This window comes from Trypanosoma cruzi, genomic scaffold (assembly GCF_000209065.1).
Source record: "Trypanosoma cruzi strain CL Brener 1047053516739 genomic scaffold, whole genome shotgun sequence".
In the NCBI taxonomy this organism is placed as follows: Eukaryota; Euglenozoa; class Kinetoplastea; order Trypanosomatida; family Trypanosomatidae; genus Trypanosoma; species Trypanosoma cruzi.
Genome location: NW_001849434.1, coordinates 34,973 through 56,110, shown reverse-complemented (window position 1 = coordinate 56,110; position 21,138 = coordinate 34,973). Strand labels below are relative to the sequence as shown.

Sequence of the window (21,138 nt, the reverse complement as noted above, 5' to 3'; positions counted from 1 at the left end):
CGGGAAGAGATTCGTACCAAAAAAATGCGGAAGCGATTTATTGATAATCTTATCTATGATCGATTTCAAGTTATTAGTTTTTCCAGGGAGTTTGCCGTTTCGTCCTTTCGGACGCCCAACCCGGAGGAGACGATTCAACGATTGAAGGGAGAGATCAATGAATTACTGGCCCACGATGCAAACGAAGAGGCAATATTTAAGGCGGATGACAACGACAAAAAAGAGGGCAACAATGACCTGAGCAAAACCACTGGCATGAATACTGAGGGAGAAAGTGCTGAGGGGAAAGATGGTTTGTTATCCACAGCCAGTGGCATTGCACAATGGCTTCTCACAGAGGAGAAAAAGTGGCAGGAACAAGTGAGAATGACGAGGCGGGAAAGTGAACTGCTGACGACAACTATGCGTCAGTACTTAAACAAGATGGATGAGCGCCGCGAGGAACGTAGGCGCAGGAAGAGGGGATACGAGATACTTCTCACGTATAAGCCTGACCCTGCGGTAGAGGCAGCTCAGCTGGAGGAGGAAATGCGAAATGAGGTGGCACGTCGCGGTGAATGCATATTGCGAACGGATCCATCGTATCATTTGACGCCGTCGGCAGTTTCGAAGCTTCGTCAGTTGATTGGGCTTGAGGAGATGATGTTGAATCTGCGCAGTGGGTTCACAAAGAAACTGCTTCTCCTTAGAGATGAAAAGGCAACATTGTGCAAGTCCCTTAATGTTCTTCTGCATCGAATACGGGAGATCAATGATGTAATGAAGGAGGAAAACACTCAGTCAGCGGATGTTCACCTCTTGCCGATTGAGATGCCGGAGCAGCGCTTTGCCATTGACCGGGATGGTCTTGACGCCTTTGTAAGGCAGCGACAATTGGAAAAAATGCGGGAGGACTTGGCAAAGAAGGCCCAGCGTGGGTTTGGTGCCGATCTTGCGGGAACCCAGGCGTCCGCAAAGAATGAGCTGATGGCCACCGTGACCTCCACTGAAAAGGGAGAGATCCAGAAAAACACCCCCAGTCAATTTTCGATTTTTGACACCCCTTCAACTGGGCATCGTCGGGCGAAAAACCAGACGGTGACATCCATCCATAAAGCCTCGCGGGGGTACAGCACGGCCGTTCTTGCGGCAGCTGCTGTTCGCGAACGCATGGACTACGAGCTGCGTGTCAAACTAGAGAATGTTAAGCTCACAGAAGCGGAGGAGGAGGAGCAACAGATGGAAAGACAACGACTGGTTGCCGAGCGCCAGCGTCTCCAGTGCCGTGTGGATTCGATGATGCATGCATTCGACCAGCGTCTTTGGAACTTGTATGAGGAGCGTGCTGAGGTGGACGCTGATCTCTGCCTTGCTGATGCTCGTTCCTTATTGATGCTTCATGAGTATCAAATTCTTCTTGTGTTCCGGCAAAAGGACCGTGAATTACGGCTGCAATATGAGGAGACAAAGCGGTCCCGCGAAGAACGGAACAAGGAAATGGTGGAACTACAGAAAGGGATAGGGGAGCAGGCGGGTCTGATTGAAAAGTTGCAGGAGAAGAACAAAGCCTTCCGTCACGAAGGGGAGTACTTCATCGAGTCTAACTTCCCTGCGGAGCATGTGCCATATGTTACAAAGGTGTTTTTGCGACAGATTAAGCGGCGGAAGCATCTTGGCGATGTTTCTTCAGATGATGATGATATCACAAGCGATGACGACGATGAGGATGTGAACGAGGATGACCTCTGGGAGGAAGCGTGTCCTTCCAACTGCTCGGCAGATCGTTGGCAGGAGGTGCTCGCGATGCGAGAGAAGCGGCTTGACTACGTGGATGCCATCGCAGAAGGGCGACGGAAGCAGGAACAAATGCAGCGTCGCATCGAGGAACACAAGCAACTGTCAGAGAAACTTAACAACGCCTTATCCTTGTCGCTACAGGCGATTGAAGACTTCAAGGGCGAGAAGCGTAAACAGCTGAATATGCTGCACACGCTTGTGGCCTTGCGTTGCAGTCAAGTGCAGTGTCTCGAAGAGGATGAGAAGTGCCCTGACACATTCCGTCGTGACGATCTTGTTGTCGTCTCTGACCATGCGCTGGCGAAGCTGCGCCATAGGATTGAAGAATTGGCGGAGGAGAAGCGGGACCGTCGGACAAATTTAAAAGAAATGAAGATGAAGCTGCAGCAGCTGCAACGCGAGCGGTCGGCAAAACAGACGTTGCACGCTCAGTGGGAGGAAAAAGTATACGAGGCGATGCTGCTGAAATTCGGGCGTATTGTGAACTTGGAGCTGCTGGAATCCATCAGCGGTTGCAGGGAGGTGGAGGAGCTGAAGGAGCGACTGCGTATGGAGGAACTTGCCTGGGAGCGGGAGATTCGAAAGCGCGAGAAGAAAATTTTATCACTGCGGGAGACTCTGCAGAGTCGACTTGTGCACAACACCCACCTCCTACATGACCTCGGTGACCAGGAAGACGACCGGCAGGAAGTGGAGCGGTCGCTGTCGCAGGCCACGCAGAAGGTCGTGAGCCGAATGTATGACGGCTCGAACGTCGCCACGGCGGAGGACCGACGCAACCTCAAGTTTCTCATTGCCGCACAGCAGGAGGAGATTGACGCCCTGCAAGCGGAAGTTAGTCTGCTGCGCAGCAAAGGTGGATATCTCTACACTCCTTCTCCTTCATTCCCCACATAAGAGGGGAGAGAGACCAAGCGAGGGAGGAAGAAGAAAAAAATTTGTATGAGTATACGCATTTATATTCACATACACAACACTTTCTCTTTCTTTCTCCTTTTTTCTCTCTCTCTTTGTTACACTTATTTTGGAGATACTGTTTATTCACTACTTTGTATGCTGCAGGCCGACCATTCAATGTGTTCCCGTATTGCAAACATATGCACACTTCCTTCGTCAGACCACTTCATTTTTCTCATGTATACACACTCTTGAAAAGCCACCTTTACATTGCATACACAGAAACACACACTCGAAAGAAGGAAATGAGGGATGGAGAAAAAAAAAAAAAAAAAAGCAACGCGTTGCGTGCGTGTGTGCGTGTATGTGTGTGTAGTGTTTGTCGGGCATAAATGAACACAAGAGGGGAGAGCCAAGAAGATTAGATTTTATAAGCATACATACAAGCCCAATTAAATATATGTATATATAAATTCTTATGTTATATATTGTGAAAGCAGCGAAGTGTGATGTGACTGGCTTTTGTGCCCTTCCCGTTTTGTTGAACGTCAAACTATCCCTAGATGGCCGTAGTTGTCATGACACGTGTTTCACTCCTCTTGTTTTTTTTTTTTTTTTACACGCCGCAGCATATCTGTTTTCCATCACTCAATTGCTTCAGGTTCGCGGCGGCGAGGGAAGGATTACTAAAGCAAATAAAGCGATTATAGAATTTGAAAAGGAATAGAAGGGACGCGCAGCAAAACCAAAAAAAAACAAAACAAACCAACAATATAAAAACAAACGCCCTTCCCCCCAACACACACAGAGGGAAGGCAGACAGGAATATATATATATATATAGGGGCAAGGGAAGGAGTGAGGGGACAACAACAACAACAAAAAAAAAAAATAAAAAAAAAAAAAAATAAAAGAAGAAAACGGGATTGTGAGTGCCGTCTTTCCATTTTTTTTTTTTTCTTCTTTGTTGGAACGCAGGGAGGAAAAAAAAAGTGGAAGAACACATCACGAGAAGAAAAAAAAAGAAAAAAAAATACGAGATATAAACAAGCAAACAAACAAAAGACAACAACAAGCAGAAAAACAAAAAAACAATAACAGCAGCAACAAAAAGACACCATGTCTATTTTTGGAGAACCTCTTCCGCATGAGGATGACACCGCGACTTCACTTATTCGGCGTGAGGGCTACCCACCTCTTGGATCATATGATCAAATGCCCCAGGTGTACGTGTGCCCCTGCTGCAGCGCCATAAACCCCAGCCATGAACGTGATCATCTGCTGCGCACTGCAAAGGAGGAGAAGGAGTTGGAGCGACGTCGGATCATGCAACTCGACATATTTGACGAGCGGGCGAAACCCATCAGCACTGCCGCACCTCGACCGCGCAGCATTAATATTCATCATGACCCCGAAGACGATGAACTAAACCAGCCGGTCGTGCCTCCACCACCGATGACCTTGGATGAGCTGCGGAAGTTGCGGCAGGAGGCAAACAAGACGCGGCTCATTGTAACTGTTCATCATGGGAAGAATCTTCAGGCTGATCCACATGATCCGACATCCATTCTTGTGCGCTGTGGTGCTTTTGAGGGACAAACAGCGAAGGTGCCTCGTGGTACTGGCACTATTTGTACGTGGGAGGAACTTTTTGAGTTTCCTTATCCCAATGAAGAGGAACCACTGGAGGTGCTTGTCATTGATGATGAACTTCCTGCCGATCAGGACCATATCTTGGGCGGTATTGTTGTGCCGCCATACGCATTGCGCAATCGTGCTCGTGGTGATGAGGATGTGTTACCAGTTTGCAGAGAGGGTGAGATGCACCGTGGTTATGGTCGCATGAAGGAGACTCCTCTGGGCTCCATTGTCGTTTCGTGGTACGTGAAGTATGACGGACAGGAGACTGAGCCCACCGATGGTAAACAGAATCTTGAGAGTCCTGTTGACTGCGTCTTTGTCGTTCACCGCATCTTCCAGTACACAGACAATGGAACAACGCCCTTTACGGGAGGTGTTCTTTGCGTTCTGCGTGACACAGACGATAACTGTTCCGCATCCACCCAGTACCAACCAAGTGGCGTGGCAAACATGTCAACTTCGCCGTATTACACCAAAGAAGGTTTTAATTATCTCCCCGAACCATCATCGCAGATCATGCAACTCATTACAGAAAAGAGGCTTGGTCACGTGCTGGTCTGCGTTCCCAAAAGCGACGAAGAAGGCGAGGAAAATGAGGAGCTACTGGTTGTTGGTGCTGTTCCACTTGATTTTGGGGAGTTATACCGCAAAGGCTCTGCTGTTTTGCTTGTTGAATCAAAGGTAAAGGAGGACGTTCTGTGGGGTGAGATTGCGCTTGAGTGGTGCTTCACACCACATGCAGATGTGCAAAGGAAATTGGAAGAGCTCCAATTGGCCGAAGAGAGCAAGCTGGAGCATGAAGCCTTGGAGGACAAGGAGATGCCGCCAACCAGTGGGTCCCTCTTTGTAACCGTCGTACGTGGTTTGAACCTTACCAACTGCGATGGAAGACCGCTCACCCGGGCGCAGGTGTCTGTGTTTTCCGGCGATATGGAGGGCTCGACATTTGTTGCTCCCAGGGAGGTGGGCGAAGATGGTCTCACAAACGTCATGAACTGGAACCAGGAAGTCCGTTTTATCGACTTGGACGGAGATCCATCTGAAATTACTGTGTACGTTATTGATGAAGATCAAAGAGTCAGCAGTGGCGCCTTCGCAGTGGAACAAGACCGTGGCTACGCTGTTGTGAAGATGCACGACCCGTATGACGAGGAGAAGCAGATGGGGGAGCTTTTGGTGACGTACAACCGTCATTGCACCGCCGAGGACGCCGCGGCCAAAGTGTCAGGCATACAAAACGGAGAGGCCAACAAGGTGAACGGCAACGGGACGCGGCGTATTTCAACAAAGGAAGGAAGCGAAAGGTCTCCGGGATCTCGAAGCCACCGGTACAGCAACGATGATATTTGTGAAAGAGACAATGAAAGTGAGGACAATATCAACGCCTTAGAAGGATATGAGTACGATGACATGCATAAAGGTGGCAAAAAACACTCAGATGAGGAGCAATCGAGAAGTCGGTCACGAAATCGAAGCTACCCCGAAGAGAAAGAGGACTCAAGGAGGGAGCGGTCCGGAAGGGAGGGAAGGGAGCGAGGCTACCCCGAAGAGAAAGAGGACTCAAGGAGGGAACGGTCCGGAAGGGAGGGACGGGAGCGAGGCTACCCCGAAGAGAAAGAGGACTCAAGGAGGGAACGGTCCGGAAGGGAGGGAAGGGAGCGAGGCTACCCCGAAGAGAAAGAGGACTCAAGGAGGGAGCGGTCCGGAAGGGAGGGAAGGGAGCGAGGCTACCCCGAAGAGAAAGAGGACTCAAGGAGGGAACGGTCCGGAAGGGAGGGACGGGAGCGAGGCTACCCCGAAGAGAAAGAAGACTCAAGGAGGGAACGGTCCGGAAGTGAAGGAAGAAAACGAACCTACCCCGAAGAGAAAGAGGACTCAAGGAGGGAACGGTCCGGAAGGGAGGGACGGGAGCGAAGCTACCCCGAAGAGAAAGAGGACTCAAGGAGGGAACGGTCCGGAAGGGAGGGAAGGGAGCGAGGCTACCCCGAAGAGAAAGAGGACTCAAGGAGGGAACGGTCCGGAAGGGAGGGACGGGAGCGAAGCTACCCCGAAGAGAAAGAAGACTCAAGGAGGGAGCAATCGGGAAGTGAAGGAAGAAAACGAACCTACCCCGAAGAGAAAGAAGACTCAAGGAGGGAGCAATCGGGAAGTGAAGGAAGAAAACGAACCTACCCCGAAGAGAAAGAAGACTCAAGGAGGGAACGGTCCGGAAGGGAGGGAAGGGAGCGAGGCTACCCCGAAGAGAAAGAAGACTCAAGGAGGGAGCAATCGGGAAGTGAAGGAAGAAAACGAACCTACCCCGAAGAGAGAGAGGACGCAAGGAGGGGGCGCGACCACCCTGAGGAAGGTTTGAGGAATGCTGGTGCCGGAGATAATATTCCGGGGGATGTAGTGGGTCGCGAAAGCGGAAAACGAGAGCCTGTACAGAATGAGCGTTCTAGGGAGGAAGATGAACCGAATTATTATGGTGGGTACCCCCAGGAGTATTTGAGTGAAAGGGTGTTGAAGTCAGGGCACGACGAAAATGAGAAGCAGGAGGAAATGGAGGGTCAGGATGTAGCAGCCAGCAGCAAGCCGCCACGGGCCGTAAGGACCACTCTTCTGGAGGACAAGCACAGAAGCTCCCGTGGTGCGTCGCCTCCCAATGGCCCTGCTTCCGCTTCTGTTCCCTCACAACCGCACTCCACACCACACTCGGATTGGAGTCAGGGTGACACAGGCTTTGAGCCCCGTGGAGGGAAAACTAAAGTCGGAAAGTCTCCATCCCGCCCCGAGCAGTTTTCTGTGCCCAAGGTTCCCACGGTGCGGCAGCCATGGTTTCCTGCTGGTTCTACCGGGAATGAAGATCACATCCCACTTGAAAAACGCGAAAGCTTTATCAACCGCACAGACTCTATCAGGGATTTGGAGCGTCGCTCACGAGTGTCCGAAAAAAGCAGTGGGCGTCATGTGAGTCGGCAGAGCACAACGCATGATTAGGGGAAAAATGAGGAAAGAAGTGCAACACACAAAAAAAAGCAATAACAAACAAAAAAAAGAAAAAACGGTGTATTACAAAAAAAAAAAAAAAATGGTGAGGAGGTATTGCATCAAATGTAGGGAGGGTTATAGCCCTTGATGCCAAAAAGACACCAAAAATAAGAAGTAAAATGTAAAGAGGAGGTGGGAGATGCCGCACATATTTGGCTCTGATAAAAAAGAGAGGCAGAGGCCAGACGCACGCACCTACGCATATAAGAAGAAAAGGGTTGAACATTGGTACTAAGAGGCTGTGGGAAGCATACAGGAAGAAAAAAAAAAAAAAAAAAAAAGAGCCGATGATTCAAATAATAGGAATGCTCTTCTATTTGGGGAATAGAGCAAGGGGGAGGGTTATGGGTATTATCGTGTGTCTGTTATTTCTGCGATTTCCCTCTAGAACGAAGGATGAGTAAATAACTTTACTGAAGAGGGGGGAGGGGAAAGAAAACCGTCCTTCGCATGTACGATATTAACTTTTGCGAGTGTTAAGGATTTTCTTTCTTTCTTTTTTTTTTTTTTTTTTGAGGGGGGTTTATTATAGGATTCCATTTTTGATGTGATTTGATGTTTGGTACGTAAATAATTACGCCGCGTCTGTCGTGCGTGCCCGGAGTTTATGTCTCTTTTGAATGTATGCACCTATTTCTGTATCCTTTTTTCACTGCTTTTCTCTTTTTTTTTTTTTTTTCTTTTTTTTTTTTGCTGTGCTTTCTTTCTTTTTTTCTTTTTTTTTTTTTTTTTTTTTTTTTTCCGTTGCTGCCTGCTGTGGGTGAATTGGGACCGGAGGGGGAAGAAACGGGGAAACAGCGAGCCCACACGGTCGGGCCGACAGAGGCAGGCAGCAATGGAAAAACATTCCTAAAAAATACTTTGAATGAAGAAGTGAGTGAAAAAGAAGATGTTTATTTGAGAGATTAAAAAAAAAATTGTGGGAAAGCGGCTGTACTTCTGGTCTTCCGAAAACGTAATTTTACGGGCCGATGAAATGTGGTATGAGGCGGCTCGCGTGCCCGGAAGGGGGGAGTAAAATGAGGGGGGTTCGTGTGGTGGTGCACACCCTGGTGGCCACACGAGGAAGAAGAGTGTGGACTAAAGGTGACATGCCCTTTCTTTTCATATGTTTGTTCTAATGTGACTTTTTTTTTTTTTTTTTGTCCTATTTTGCGTAGAAGGAGAAGGAAATGGGAAAATGCACGATACGATGATGATGATGATGATGACTGCCAACAGTCTCAATGCTCATGTATACCATGACAATCTGCTGCTTTTTAGCGGCTTATTTACAGACCGACTCTGGTGGCTGAATTTGTCGTCTTTTTGCTGGCATGAGGAGGTTTGCTCAGGCGTGTTTCCTCCTCCAACGCGGTTTCATGCAACTGCGTTGAGTGGATCGCGGTTCTATGTGTCCGGTGGAGAGTCACCAAGTATCGATACATCATCTGCAAAGACAACAACGCTTGAGCACGACTTGTTGGAGGTGTTTTTTATTGATTTGCAGGATTTGGATTGGGGAACAGTGGCATGCGACTGGAAACCACGAAACCGCGCGCACCACACCATGAATGCAGTGGGAAATAGTCTTATTGTTTTTGGTGGGAAACCTTTGTTGGGCGAATTCACATCGTATGAGGTGCGGGAAACGTTGGCGAGTGGGTTTTATGCGATACACGTTTTAGATACTTTGACAGGAATTTGGCGTGTCTTTTCTCAGGCAGTGTTCCCAGCCCTATGGGGACACACTGTACACATGCTAAATAGCTCTGCCATTGTCATATATGGTGGTTTTGAAACAACGCTAGAAATGGATGACGATGGGGAAGAAATGCCTACCATTGCCATGAATAACTACATTGGATTTCTCAACTGCAAGAGCATGGAATACTATCAAGCTCCCACACGCGTTTTAGGTCGTGCGTTGCACCAGTCCCATGTTTGTGGCAACAATTTGTGTGTAATTGGTGGAATTTCCGTGGATGAATCTCGTCTTGACCTTGTCCAAAAACGAGACGCGTTTGAGGTTTCCTTGATTACATTCGAAACTAGCCCAATGACATTTTTTTTGCAGAATTGGCCCTTGGAATACCTGGTTTCTGTGGTGTATAACCAGCAACTTATTGTATTAAACACAATGCATGATATTTTTGTTCAGCGGATGACTGGCGATGAGCCATGGAAACGTTATCGGTGCGATCCAAGTGCGCTGAATACTGCACCGTTACCCAACATTGCTTTTGCTAAAAAAAAGCGAACTGGAGAGGGTACTGAAGGGAGGACACAGTTAATGCCTATTTCTCTTGACGGACCGTTATCAAGGCCATCCATTTCTCCTATTTTGCTGAAGACGTTATCCCGTCTTGGATATCTACTGGCTGACATGTGATGGAGTCTTTTTGATTGAGGCGATAATCTTATACGGATATTGAGGCTACATTTGTGGGTGGAAATATGCCTGGGTCGCTTAATGGGATGTACGGAGCCTTGTTGAGTTTACTAAAGGACGAGAGGAAAGTGAGAAGAAGGGCAATGTTTTCTGGGTCTGTTGTTTATTTTTATTTATTTATTTATTTTTGTATTTGCGTTGCTTTTCCTTTCCTTGTATGTATTTCGGGGGAGGAGTTAGTTCAGCGATGTTGCTTGGCGATGATTCCTTTACCAAGGAGTTTTTGGTGCACGTCTCTATTCAAGACAAAGCTCCACAGCGGTTGCAGCTGAAGGTGCGAAATCCCCTTTCCGCCGAAGACATGTTGCGGCAGATTGGGCGACAGTTGGTGGACCCGACGACCTCTTGTTCGGAGAAGGTGACGCTTAGACGTGTCTTGCCGGACTTGCACTTGTTTGCGTTTAGTGCGGAGGAGAATTGTTTTGTTCCTGTGGATGGCAAACCGGCCGCGGTGCTCGGAAACTTTGTCCATCTACTTGTGCACCCACTTAGTGTTTTGCCGCCGCTGGGGCCTGCTGCCGTGGCGCCTTCGAGGAATTCCCGCAATGGCGGTACGCGTTGCGTCAGTACCCCACTGAACGTCGATGCCTCCCAAACGAAGAAGAGCCCGCTGCAGCATGTTCATTTTCGGGTGAGGGAGTCGCTATCCGCTGGGAAGAAGCAGTGCGGAGCACACGGGCAAAACGGTTGTTCGGCGCTACAGCCAGCAGAAGACTTGCTCACGCAACCGCGTGACGAGCGTGACGGGTTGGATGAGGCCCAGAAGCGGAGGAAATTGTCCGTCACGCTCGAGGTGATGCTGAAGGTGATGGGACACATTCTGAGTGAGTACAGCTCTCGTGCGTCGGATGATGTGATCGAGCCAACAGAGAAGAATCTCTGGAATCTTATCGAGGACGCATCCTGCCGCAGTGGTGGAGTTCCCACCCCGTCGCTGGATTCAGTGGCGGTTGACGCATTTGTGGAGACCGTTATAAGTAGCATACATAGAGGGCGACTGCATCGAACCTTTGGCTCCTCAACACATTCAAGGCCCTCTACAAAAAATATGTAGCGATATGACATTTCTTTATCTGAATTCCTTTTATTATTATTATTATTATTATTATTATTATTATTATTATTATTATTATTATTATTATTATTATTATTATTATTATTATTATTATTATTATTATTATTGTTGTTCATTGATACTGTGAGGAAATATATTTTGAAGAAATTTACTTTTTACCCCGCCTTTGACTCTTTTTTTTTTGGATATATGTTTACCTACCCATACCTATATATATATACCCTGTTTTTGAGTCGTATTGTCTCATTTCCGTCAACATTATGTCCACACATATTTTTTTGAAATGCATGAAATTGTTTTATTGGGAAAACTTGAGGAGAGGATACTGGGCTTTTTTTCTTTTCTTTTTTCTGCTTTCTTTCCTGGTCTACTTTTCAGAGTGGTGTGATAAGGGAGTTAATTTTTGTCATTCCTCGGGGATTAAATGTCGGACTCTCTCATTTCACCACAAACACTGAAACTTCTGGTGGATTCAAAGTTGGAGTCACGACAGAAAGGGGCGAGGGATGTGGCGTCAAAGACTGCCGTCATTTTTGTAAAATATCCTTTGGTGGAGGCATATGACATCGTCACGCGGGAGCTACGTGAGGCGGAGGCGAGTCTTCTCTCCGTCAATTCTCCAATGCATCGAAGAGGAGGTCTTGGCGCTGTGCGGGCCATTGTGGGATCCCTGCCGTCGCGAACTCATCCTTCCGAGGTGGTGTCTTTGCTTTCCTCCATTATTTTTGAAAGCTTTACGGATGTTGATGCGACGGTGCGACTGGCGGCATTGGAGGCAGCACACGCGCTCGTTCGTCAACTTCGGATCCAGTTGTTGGACGTGTGCTTCATGCAGGTGTTTTGGGGCCTCGCTTCCTGCATCAACGACCATGATGGACGCGTGGCACTGTTGGCGGGGGAGGTTTCCCTGTCACTTCGGGAGCTCATCACTGGCAACGAGTCCTTCAAGTTCCAGACCGAACAATTTGTCAATTTCATCACAGAGTTACTGGAGCCATACAGCAACACAACAAACAATGAAAAGACATTTGATTTATTGGTTGTGAACTGGTGCGTGGAATGGATTGGTCATGTGCTTGACCTTCCCGGTGATGAGCTTATCCTCCTCTTGTGGAGATTTCTAAAGCCTCTTTTGATGATTTCCGGCAGGTGCGGTGGAGGGGAGGTGGCACGACTTCTCCAAAAGTGCCTTCGCGACACCAAGGATGCCTTTTATCGGCACATGAGCGTCCAACTGGACAGTCTGCTATTGATAGCCGCTGAATGCGTAGAGGGAGCCGAGGTGGCTGTGACAAGGAAAAACGCATTGGAGTGGATGCTCGAACTGTTGAATATTGCCACGGATGAGTTGGTTCATCTTATAGGCAGGGTCATTATGGCTTTTTTGTTGCAGTTGGGATCCAAAGATCTCGAGACTCGTTTGGCGGCCCAAAATGTCAACCACAGACTTATGCAGCTCGTTGCGTTGAAACAGGATGGCGTGAAAAATGTCCCTCACGACGCCGTGCTGAAAAGTGTGGCTTCTCAACTTACTGGTCGAGGCAATGAAGAATCTCGTGTGGCTGCTTTAGAATGGATAGCGCTCATTTTGCACACAGACGCAGCCGTTGTGGAACGCGGCTTTAGCGAAACGTTGAAACCGTTCTTATTTTGCTATGCGACCAGTCTGCTCACGTCGTTCACAAGTGTATCGAGACGCTGTGTCTTATCTCGGGGGAAACAAATTTTGACTACTTTGTTTCGCGACTTGTGGATCTGTTTCACGCAAAGGCTGACGTGCTGTTACCAAAGGCACCCACAATTATCAAGCAGCTGCAGTTGCGGTACCAGGGTGAGGACTTGAGCCAGTGTGAGAAGTTGTGTCTAAAACTTTCTTCGGTGCTTTCTCTCCATGAGGACAAGCGCTTTTTGGAGAAAGTTGTCATCACGCTGAGTACTTTGGTGCTGACATCAAGGGAGTTTCTCCCTCTTCGTGAAATATTGAATCGCGGCGTGGATGATGAACGGGCTCGCACAACATTTTTTGGTATGTATCAATGTTGGCGGTACAACACTGTAGCAGCCCTTTCACTTTGTTTGCTTTCGCGTGCCTATGAACACGCTTTCCAGCTGATTCAATTTATGGGCAGTCTGGAGATGTCTGCGGCGACACTTCTGCAGCTGGAACGACTCGTACGTCTAATAGAATCGCCCATATTTGCCTACATACGGATGTCATTAATGGAACCTTCGAGGTGTTTGCCGCTAGTACAGACCCTGTTCTCTATGCAACTCATATTACCGCAGGGATCTCCGCAGCATTCTTTGCTTTATCGCCGACTAAAGTTAATTCCAAGTCTTGTTACACTTGAGCGCGAGTCGCAGGCACGTGGCGCGAGTAATAAGGAGAGTCATATTGACTGGAATCAGCTGCTGGAGCTGAGCAGGGAGGCACAGCGGTGTATCTCGGATTTTGAGCGAAGACTTCTCCTTCAGCGTTTGGGAGATACAAGCTTGCCATGAATGAATGAAAATGGAATCTATCACTGGTGGATATCGCAACATACGTGTGTGTTCTCCCCTTTCTTGTCGCATTACTTTTGCTGGAAGTCTTCATGCGCCATATTTATTGCTGTTCCCATGTTTTTTTTTTTTCTTTTGGGTTTTTATTTTGTCACCGTTGCTTAAACTTTTTTGTTTTCTTTTCCTTTACAACTCCGCGCAGACTCGTCTTCCCCCCCTTTTTTTTTACACAATTTTTTTTCCTTTTTCTTTTTGGACTTACTAGTTAACTTGACGAAGAAGAAAAAAAAAAAAAAAAAAAAAACAGTGGGGAAGGGAAAAGTTTGGGGAAAAGAAACATGTCTGCTGCCAACGCTACACAGCAGGTCATTCCGAAGGCTTTTCCTAAAATATTACACCGATATGTTGGTAGACCGAGGGTGTTTGAGTGTTTGAAGCCGTACGAGAAGTATTATGTGGTGGCCTACTTGAACTCCGTTTACAACGCAGCGCCTCTTTTCAAGTGGTCGCTCAGTATTGTTCCACTTTACGGCATTTTTTCTGGAAGCGTACCGGTGGAAAAGGTGGATTTTAATTCCAGTGCCGCTCTCAGCATCACGGGTCTTGTATGGTTTGTGTATGCGCTTCTTATCCAGCCGCAGAACTCTGGGAGTCGTTCATTGGCTCTCGTTAACATGTGTCTGGCTTCCGTAAACGGGTACAACTGCTACCGCAGCTGGGCCTACAAGAGAGTCAAGGCATTGGACAGTTAGCAACCACAATCGAGGTCAAACTTGCAACCGCACTCCGTCACATAAACCCAAAGGAGAATAAAAAGAGGATGAGGAGATGGGTTACATACACATGTATTAATACATTTATATATTGTTTTTTTTGTTCTCATTGGAAAGCTGTGATGGGTACGCAATGGGGGAATTACTATAGCGTTTTGTTTAGATCTTACTTCGTGTTACATGGTGTATGGAATTATGTGCGTGTGTACGGGTTTGTAACTGTTTATCCGTGGAAAACACAAAAAGAGAAATTAATGAGTTGCGAATGTACTCCAATGCTTTTTTTTTTCTTTATTCTTTTTTTTTTTTTGTGTGTGTGTGTTTGCCACTTCTGCGTCTTGTCCGTATGCGTGTTGCAGGCCTTCGGAGGCAGAAATGAAAAGGTGCTCATGGTGCTGCTCTTCTTTTCAGCGCCTCCCCTTTGGACGTCGCTCGGCCGCTGGGGGCATCAATCTGAACAAGGGTCTGCTGAGTGACAGGGAACGGGGCGACCAATTCACGGATCCGGCGGTGTATCGCAACAAGAAAAGCATCGCGGCCATGGACAAAGTCTCCCGCAAGACGGAACGACTTCTCAAAGAGGAGAAGCAGAAAGAAGGAATGAACGCATTGGGTGTTGACTCGCAGATGGAAAGAGAATTGTTGGATGGTTCCATGCATCCGTTGCACAGGGAGGAAATTGCTGCTGCACGTGTGATTGATGAGGATGGACTGTTGTCCTCTGATCCCGGCAGCAAATACACGACGGCACTGCGACGTTTAATGGAGCGGGAAGTGGACCGTCGTGACCACATGATGGATAAATTTGGTCAACCCCCAACAGCCAAGGAGTTTCATCGTTTGTTCACACGATTGCGACATGCCGATGATGAGTCGGAGGCCATTGAACGACACCAGACGCGTCTTGTGGAGGAATACGGCATATACCCTTCTATGCGTCTAGACGCGTATATGCTGGACGATGACACATATTTTCCGGGGTGGGTGAATGCGCTGCCGTACAGCATACGTGATCGCGTGAAGTACGGTTCATTGGGGCTCACTGAGGAAGATGAGACTCTTCGTGTGACACTCGGCCGCATGCCGTTGGATAGGCGACGCCAAGAGTGGGAGAGACAAAAGAAGGCGAGGGAATACAAGGCGGCAAAGGAGGAGATGCTAACATTGGCAGAGTTAAGGGATGCTCGACAGGGCAAGCGTCGATTTCATTGGTTGCAAAGAAAGCGGCAAAAACGGGCATCGATGCTTCGGCGACTTGCACTAAGAAAGCCGGATGCATTTGAGTTGTGGCCCTCCACTGTGGTGGACTACAGTCAGCGCATTGCTTACATTGCCCAACACGTGGAAAATGGTTTGGACACAAAGGGTCATTGGCCATTGGACCCAGAGGAGTTGGCGCGCGCTCGTGTGCGGCGCAGTCAAGAGGTAGCGGAGCGCACATTCCTGCTGAGTGCGGAAGAAAAGAAGGTACTCAAGAAGGGAAACAACAACGGCAGCATTATGCATATGCTCCGTGCGCTGGATACACCAGAAAAACCCTTCAAACGACTTTCGCGTAAGGTCTACGCCAATCGCGTGAACGCTATAGTGCATGGTGACCAGGATGAGTATGGACGCAAGTATCGTAAAATGGAAAACCGTGCCAAACGCCGGATGCGTCCGTATGAGTCACTTGGAGAGATTGCACTATCAAAGGAGGTGCGAAAAGAACCACGACTTTACTCCAACGGCTTGAATCACACAGACGACGAACACTGGCCAAAACACGTCAAGTCATGGGCGGATGGCATGCCTTCCACACGCTATGCTTCGTGAGGCAAGGGTTTTGTTGAGTGAAGTATAATGTATTTATTTATTTATTTTTTTGCTTGTTGGATGTGTTTTCCCCAACCATTAAAGTGATTTATCGCCACCAACGAATTGCCTTTTTAAAAAAAATATTTTTGACAATTTTTTTTTTAAGGCAATAAAAAAGGACGTAGAACGGGGTAACTTTTTTTTTTTTTTGTGTGTGTGTGTGTCTTGGGAAGGTTGATCTTTTGTCATGCCAACGTCAAAGGTCCTTCTTGCTGATGGAACGGAGGGTTTTCTGAGTAAAGGGGAGTCGTACTGTAGCGTGACTTGCTTTAGGGGCACTGTTTGGGCACTTCGATCCTGCGGAACGTACTTTGACGCGCTTGATTCCCGTGATGGCGAATTGCTGGACTCGGTGAGTTTACCCGAGGGGTGTGAAACGATCCGAATTGCCGCGAATAAATTATGGCTTCTCACAAGAACTGGTAACATTATCCTCTACGAATTAAGTGGTGTGTTGATCGGAGTACTTAATGCGGACGTGGGGCGGATCGATAGTTTACATACCTTTGAGAATGACCCTTCTTTTTTTGCGACAAGTCAAAAAGGGGCATTCCAAACATGGGATTTGGAACGGATGGCGGTGCAGCGCGTGTTCCCGTGTGAGGGCGCCGATGTTCTTGCGGTTTTTCCCACTCGCTTTGGAACTTCATTGTTAACTGTTCAGGAGGATCGAATCGCACTTTGGGGAGAGGAGATCTCTCATCCCATGTGCGTGCATTTGTTAGAGTCTGCGAATTCGGCTGTGTTTGTGTGCTCACAGCACAACGCGGCATATGCCGACACCTGCTGGGTGGGAGGAAATCAATGGATTACTGTATTTCATGTAGTGGAGAAATTTGCCCAGATGCTATCTCTCAAAAAGGAGCGATTGATTCCGTGTGCAAAGGTGCAACAGCTTGTGCCAATTTCTTTAACGCGTGTGGCGTCTTTTGATGCGGAATTTTTAGTAACTATCTGGGATTCCTGCAGTTGTGTGCCTGTGAGGCTTTTCAAGGTTGACTCTGCGATGGGAATAGGGCGTGGTACCAGTTCCCCTGTTCTTTTTTTGACCGGCGTCGCCCGTGTTGCCACCATTTGGGTGCTTGGCGGAAACATTCTTCTCTCATGGACAGATCAGGAATTCGGCGATGACAGAATGCAGGCAGCTGCCTCTGAAATGGCAGCGTGGACTGTGATTAGGAGCGAGAACGCACACATTTGCAAAAAGTACGCCTGTCTGCTAGAAATGATGGATACATATCGTAAAACGGTGATGGATATTGTATCGAGCCCGAATAGGGACCGAGCGAGCATGGCTGCAACGATTTTTGCTCTTGACAAATGCTTTGGCGAACAAATGACTGCCCTTCGGTCGGAGGATGACAGACCCTGCGATATAGTGGGGGGAAACACTCTGAGAAAACAGGTGGAATATTGGCGGGAGAAGTACATGGTTGAGAAGGAGCGAAACCGACTGCTGTTGTCTGATCTTCGTCTGGCTGTTGATCGCCTAAAAGAAGCTGGGCCCGACTCGAGGGTTGATTCGCAGTTGTTAGACTTGTTGGCTTTAAATGCCACTTCCCAGGCGAGGGAGTCGCAGCTTCGTAGCCGCGTGCTTCATTTGGAGGCACAGCTGCACAAGTTGGACACAACTGACAGTCACAATAACGATTTTCCGACGCACGATTCTCAGAACAACAGTGATCCTTATCGTGCTCGCGTTATTGAACTTGAAAAAGAGTTGCATTGTGCATTGGAGGCGAGCGAGGAGGCAGTGACGGCACAACGGGGAATTGTGAACATCACCGATGCGCTGGGGGAAATGGAGAGGACTCTTCACGTGGAGCGGGGCAAGTTTGCCACCCTCACGAAAGAAAAGTCTTTCTTGGAACGAGAGACCGAAAAAATGTTTCAGGCACTCAGCTACCTCCAAGAGGAGCTCAAGAAGGCAATTTGGGAAAAAGACGAATGTACCGAGTTATTGAAAAGGCACCAGCTTGAAGCCGAAGAAAATGAAAGAAGGACATATTTGTTGCTGGCAGAAACGAAGGAGGAGCTGCATCTATTGCAGCAGGGGATGGAGAAGTTGGAAGAAAATAGGCATCTGGCTTCAACGCTTTCCATTCGGGATACAGAGATTATTGGGCTGAAGAGGCAATTGGAGTTTGTTAAGAGTATGATTTCAATACGACATGAAGAGGGTATTGCAGCCAGCAGTGCATACGATGCAATCATGGGCATTATACAGACAATGAAGCATGAGTCACCAATAACGTTTTTGTTGAACGTGCTGGAGGATATTGATATCCGTTTAGGGCACCTGAGCTCTTCGACAAGAAAATGGATGGAGAGGGATGATCAGGTTGCTGCAAGAGATGATGAAATTCGTGTCTTAAAGAATCGCGTACAGTCATTGGAGAGCAGTATTCTGCGTGTTTCTTCTTTATTTCAGCATATTCCCTACACCATTGAGGATGTAGAATCACTCCTGCTGGAGGTTAACGAGTACCGCCAAAGGTATGGTAGAAATGAAGAAATTGAGGAGTTGGTGGCTCTACGCTTGTTGGAATTGGCAGCGGGTTGCAACGGTGAACAAGTCGCAGAAAACGCCGCCTGATTTTTCCCCAGCCAGTTTGGTCCCCTCTCGTTTCTTTTTTTTTTTTTTTAATAAGCTTTTCGAATGGATTTGGTCAAGGACGAGGTCTTGCCGATTCTCTACTCTCCAACTGGAGTATTTCAATGCTACTTTGTTATTTTTGATTTGCTCTGGTGTATTATGGATCGGGCTTGATGTGGGGTGTTGGGCAAATAGCAGGTTTTTTCATTTTGGCAATCACATCCACCCCCGCGGCGCGGTGGGTTTGGAGAGTTAGAGGAGGCCCAGAGAGGCTGCCCATTCGCAGGCAACACAGTTGGATGTTGGGTGGGATTTTTATGCATTCGATGTCTTTTTATTATTATTATTTTTTTATTTTTATTTTTTTTGGCTTTTGCGCCCTTTATCGTGATTTTTTTTTTTTTTTCATTGCGTTGTTTGTAAACTAACGGGGTTGATTTTCTCACGGCACTGTGCGTCTTCCATGCGGGGCCTCATTTCCGCCTCATTGAGCGTTTTTGTGGTTTTTTTTTTTGCTCTTATTTTATCCGCAGTTTAGCCGAAAAATTTCACATGGTTTTGGGTAAGGGATCAATTGGCCGAAAGTTGCTGGGGGCGACAGGTCTGATCGGCTCACTGGCGATTGGCGGCGCCTATTTTACGTATCAGCGACGACTGAAGGAAAACCGCAGCTGCACGGCTGAACAGTTCAACGCGGCACAAAACCAGGAAGAACTGTCTTGGGCTCTTTCACACTTGAGGAATCCGAAGGAGCACCCGCAGATTCTTCTCTATCGATATTCCACTTGCCCCTTTTGTGGGACGGCGAAGGCCCTGCTGGACTACGCCAAAATTCCACACGAATGTGTTGAGGTGGAGCCAATGTTTAAAAAGGAGATTTCCTCATTTGCGTACAAAAAAGTACCACAGTTGCAGTTTAATGTACACGGATACAATGGCCCACTTGTCGTGGACTCTGAAATTATCGTCAGTACTCTTGCAAAGCATGTGGGTATGGAGAAGCAGCTGAAGGATCCGGAAGTTGTGAAGTGGCGTGAGTGGGCCCGCGGACCAATGGTACGCCTTTTGACTCTGGAATTTAACTCTTCTCTTTACAGGGCGTGGTGCGGTTATTCCTACATAAATAACATTGACACGATCCCGTATTCGAACAAGTTGTTCCTAAAGATAGTGGGTGCACCTGTGATGTACCTCGTATCTCAATACATCACTAGGCCCCGACTCCTTAAAAGCGGTCATCTACACGAGGGGGAAGATGTAAAAGGAAGACTTCATGGTGAGATAAACACCTTTATTGAAAAAGCCCTTTTGGGTGGGAAGAAAAAGTTTCACGGTGGCTCAAAACCAGATCTTGCGGATTTGGACACTTACGGTGTTCTTCAATCTGTTAGAGGACACCGCGTCTATGAGGAAATTGTTCAATCTACGCCAATTAAACCATGGTTGGATAGTATGGACAAGGAGGTTGGCCACGTGAGCCATGATGGGTAGGAAACTCCAGGCTCTTATGTAACTGCAACGGTGAGCATGAGAGGCTGTTTATATGTAATAGGAGTAACGGGAATGGCGGCTACTCCGCCTCATGAATTGTTATATGTGTAAATTTTTTGGTTTTCTGTTGATTGGACAGACTACGATTTTTTTTTTTTTACCCTTCTCCCTTGTCAGCCCATCTCTCGCTGTCTTGATTTTTGTGTCTTCTTTCTGCATTTTTTTAATTTTCTTAAAATTATTTATTTCAATGAGTGCGGTGCTACGACCGGAAGGTCTTTATGCAGGCCGTCAAAACTCCTCGCAAACGCTGCGCACTGTGCGTAAAAAATGGCCACCAGATTTTGTTCTTGTCTATTCCAAAGCCCGTCGATCCACCCGCTCCAATTGAATTAGAGCCACTGATGTTTTTTGAAGACGCTTCCCCATCAGAGACGCCTTGCATGAAGAAAATTGTGGCAAATGGGACGAACAAATGGGATGGCGGCTGGGTCGTGGTACCGTTGGTCGTTAATGGCAACGGGGAGATGGAGCGGTGCCGAGGCTTTGGCAAGGGTGAATTTTCAAGTTTTAGAGAGGCGTACGATGTTTGCGGTCCTTTTGAATCTCTTGCAGAGTACCCAGCTATGTTTGGTTGCATTCTTTTGGACACAATCTACCTTTTGGTTGCGACAAGGGTGGAGCTGATTGCCCTTTTGCCATTTGGTGGCATCATTCATCGTGTTTTAGGGACGGAATGGATTCCGCTATTTATCCCAGGGTCAGTGCCGCTACGTCTCTCGACGACTGATAGGAGCCGGTTGAAAGAATTTCAGCAGTACTCGTATGAGAGGGGGTATTTTTACTCTGACGACTGCGACCTTATTTACCCATTTCCCTTTTCACCAAATTCTGCCGGTGAGGCGCCCGCGTTTCACTGCGACTGGTCGGAGCAACTGCGGCAACCGTTTTGTCTTCATGGCCTTTCTGCAGGCTGCTCCGTTCTTATTCGTGGCTTTGCGGAAGAAAAGGTTGTGCAACTAAAAAATGGATCTGTGCTTCACATGCTGCTTTTGGGTCGTCAGACAATC

The 21,138-nt window shown here is 47.7% G+C and overlaps 9 protein-coding genes and 1 pseudogene across 9 annotated transcripts, besides 26 other annotated features; all 10 read left to right on the top strand.

The window, feature by feature from the left end:
- On the top strand, window positions 1-2,673 carry Tc00.1047053508265.110 (hypothetical protein, conserved; the record flags this gene model as incomplete). The annotated part of the gene is made up of 1 exon (XM_805135.1): window positions 1-2,673. A coding segment is annotated over one exon (2,673 nt), but the record flags the coding sequence as incomplete, so codon positions are not given.
- Window positions 1-4,338: a sequence feature (heterozygous, Esmeraldo-like haplotype).
- Window positions 2,753-2,788: a repeat region.
- Window positions 3,019-3,056: a microsatellite.
- Window positions 3,553-3,593: a microsatellite.
- Window positions 3,717-3,767: a microsatellite.
- Tc00.1047053508265.100 (hypothetical protein, conserved) lies at window positions 3,792-7,292 on the top strand (the record flags this gene model as incomplete). The annotated part of the gene is made up of 1 exon (XM_805134.1): window positions 3,792-7,292. One exon carries the CDS (start codon window positions 3,792-3,794, stop codon window positions 7,290-7,292), a length of 3,501 nt encoding a protein of 1,166 aa, XP_810227.1.
- Window positions 4,339-4,905: a sequence feature (areas merged during assembly that could not be assigned to a particular haplotype. This can correspond to areas where the two haplotypes were merged or to regions with more than two copies in the genome that were merged during assembly.).
- Window positions 4,906-4,964: a sequence feature (areas merged during assembly that could not be assigned to a particular haplotype. This can correspond to areas where the two haplotypes were merged or to regions with more than two copies in the genome that were merged during assembly.).
- Window positions 4,965-5,787: a sequence feature (heterozygous, Esmeraldo-like haplotype).
- Window positions 5,788-6,035: a sequence feature (areas merged during assembly that could not be assigned to a particular haplotype. This can correspond to areas where the two haplotypes were merged or to regions with more than two copies in the genome that were merged during assembly.).
- Window positions 6,036-6,555: a sequence feature (areas merged during assembly that could not be assigned to a particular haplotype. This can correspond to areas where the two haplotypes were merged or to regions with more than two copies in the genome that were merged during assembly.).
- Window positions 6,556-6,639: a sequence feature (heterozygous, non-Esmeraldo-like haplotype).
- Window positions 6,640-7,238: a sequence feature (haploid, non-Esmeraldo-like haplotype).
- Window positions 7,239-21,138: a sequence feature (heterozygous, Esmeraldo-like haplotype).
- Window positions 7,323-7,384: a sequence feature (T-rich).
- Window positions 7,601-7,624: a microsatellite.
- Window positions 7,827-7,857: a microsatellite.
- Window positions 8,000-8,084: a microsatellite.
- Window positions 8,524-9,714, top strand: Tc00.1047053508265.80 (uncharacterized protein; the record flags this gene model as incomplete). Its single annotated transcript, XM_805133.1, has 1 exon — window positions 8,524-9,714. The coding sequence occupies one exon, from the start codon at window positions 8,524-8,526 to the stop codon at window positions 9,712-9,714; it is 1,191 nt and encodes a 396-aa protein (XP_810226.1).
- Window positions 8,535-8,554: a microsatellite.
- Window positions 9,874-9,909: a microsatellite.
- On the top strand, window positions 9,932-10,828 carry Tc00.1047053508265.70 (hypothetical protein, conserved; the record flags this gene model as incomplete). The annotated part of the gene is made up of 1 exon (XM_805132.1): window positions 9,932-10,828. One exon carries the CDS (start codon window positions 9,932-9,934, stop codon window positions 10,826-10,828), a length of 897 nt encoding a protein of 298 aa, XP_810225.1.
- Window positions 10,859-10,962: a microsatellite.
- Window positions 11,274-13,352, top strand: Tc00.1047053508265.60 (annotated as a pseudogene).
- Window positions 13,628-13,655: a microsatellite.
- Tc00.1047053508265.44 (hypothetical protein, conserved) lies at window positions 13,690-14,103 on the top strand (the record flags this gene model as incomplete). Its single annotated transcript, XM_805136.1, has 1 exon — window positions 13,690-14,103. The coding sequence occupies one exon, from the start codon at window positions 13,690-13,692 to the stop codon at window positions 14,101-14,103; it is 414 nt and encodes a 137-aa protein (XP_810229.1).
- Window positions 14,404-14,434: a microsatellite.
- Tc00.1047053508265.40 (hypothetical protein, conserved) lies at window positions 14,500-15,939 on the top strand (the record flags this gene model as incomplete). The annotated part of the gene is made up of 1 exon (XM_805131.1): window positions 14,500-15,939. The coding sequence occupies one exon, from the start codon at window positions 14,500-14,502 to the stop codon at window positions 15,937-15,939; it is 1,440 nt and encodes a 479-aa protein (XP_810224.1).
- Window positions 15,970-15,990: a sequence feature (AT_rich).
- Window positions 16,050-16,086: a sequence feature (AT_rich).
- On the top strand, window positions 16,169-18,577 carry Tc00.1047053508265.30 (uncharacterized protein; the record flags this gene model as incomplete). Its single annotated transcript, XM_805130.1, has 1 exon — window positions 16,169-18,577. The coding sequence occupies one exon, from the start codon at window positions 16,169-16,171 to the stop codon at window positions 18,575-18,577; it is 2,409 nt and encodes an 802-aa protein (XP_810223.1).
- Window positions 18,909-18,942: a microsatellite.
- Tc00.1047053508265.10 (glutathione-S-transferase/glutaredoxin, putative) lies at window positions 19,130-20,068 on the top strand (the record flags this gene model as incomplete). Its single annotated transcript, XM_805129.1, has 1 exon — window positions 19,130-20,068. The coding sequence occupies one exon, from the start codon at window positions 19,130-19,132 to the stop codon at window positions 20,066-20,068; it is 939 nt and encodes a 312-aa protein (XP_810222.1).
- Window positions 20,286-20,316: a sequence feature (AT_rich).
- Window positions 20,350-21,138, top strand: Tc00.1047053508265.4 (synaptojanin (N-terminal domain), putative; the record flags this gene model as incomplete). Its single annotated transcript, XM_805137.1, has 1 exon — window positions 20,350-21,138. A coding segment is annotated over one exon (789 nt), but the record flags the coding sequence as incomplete, so codon positions are not given.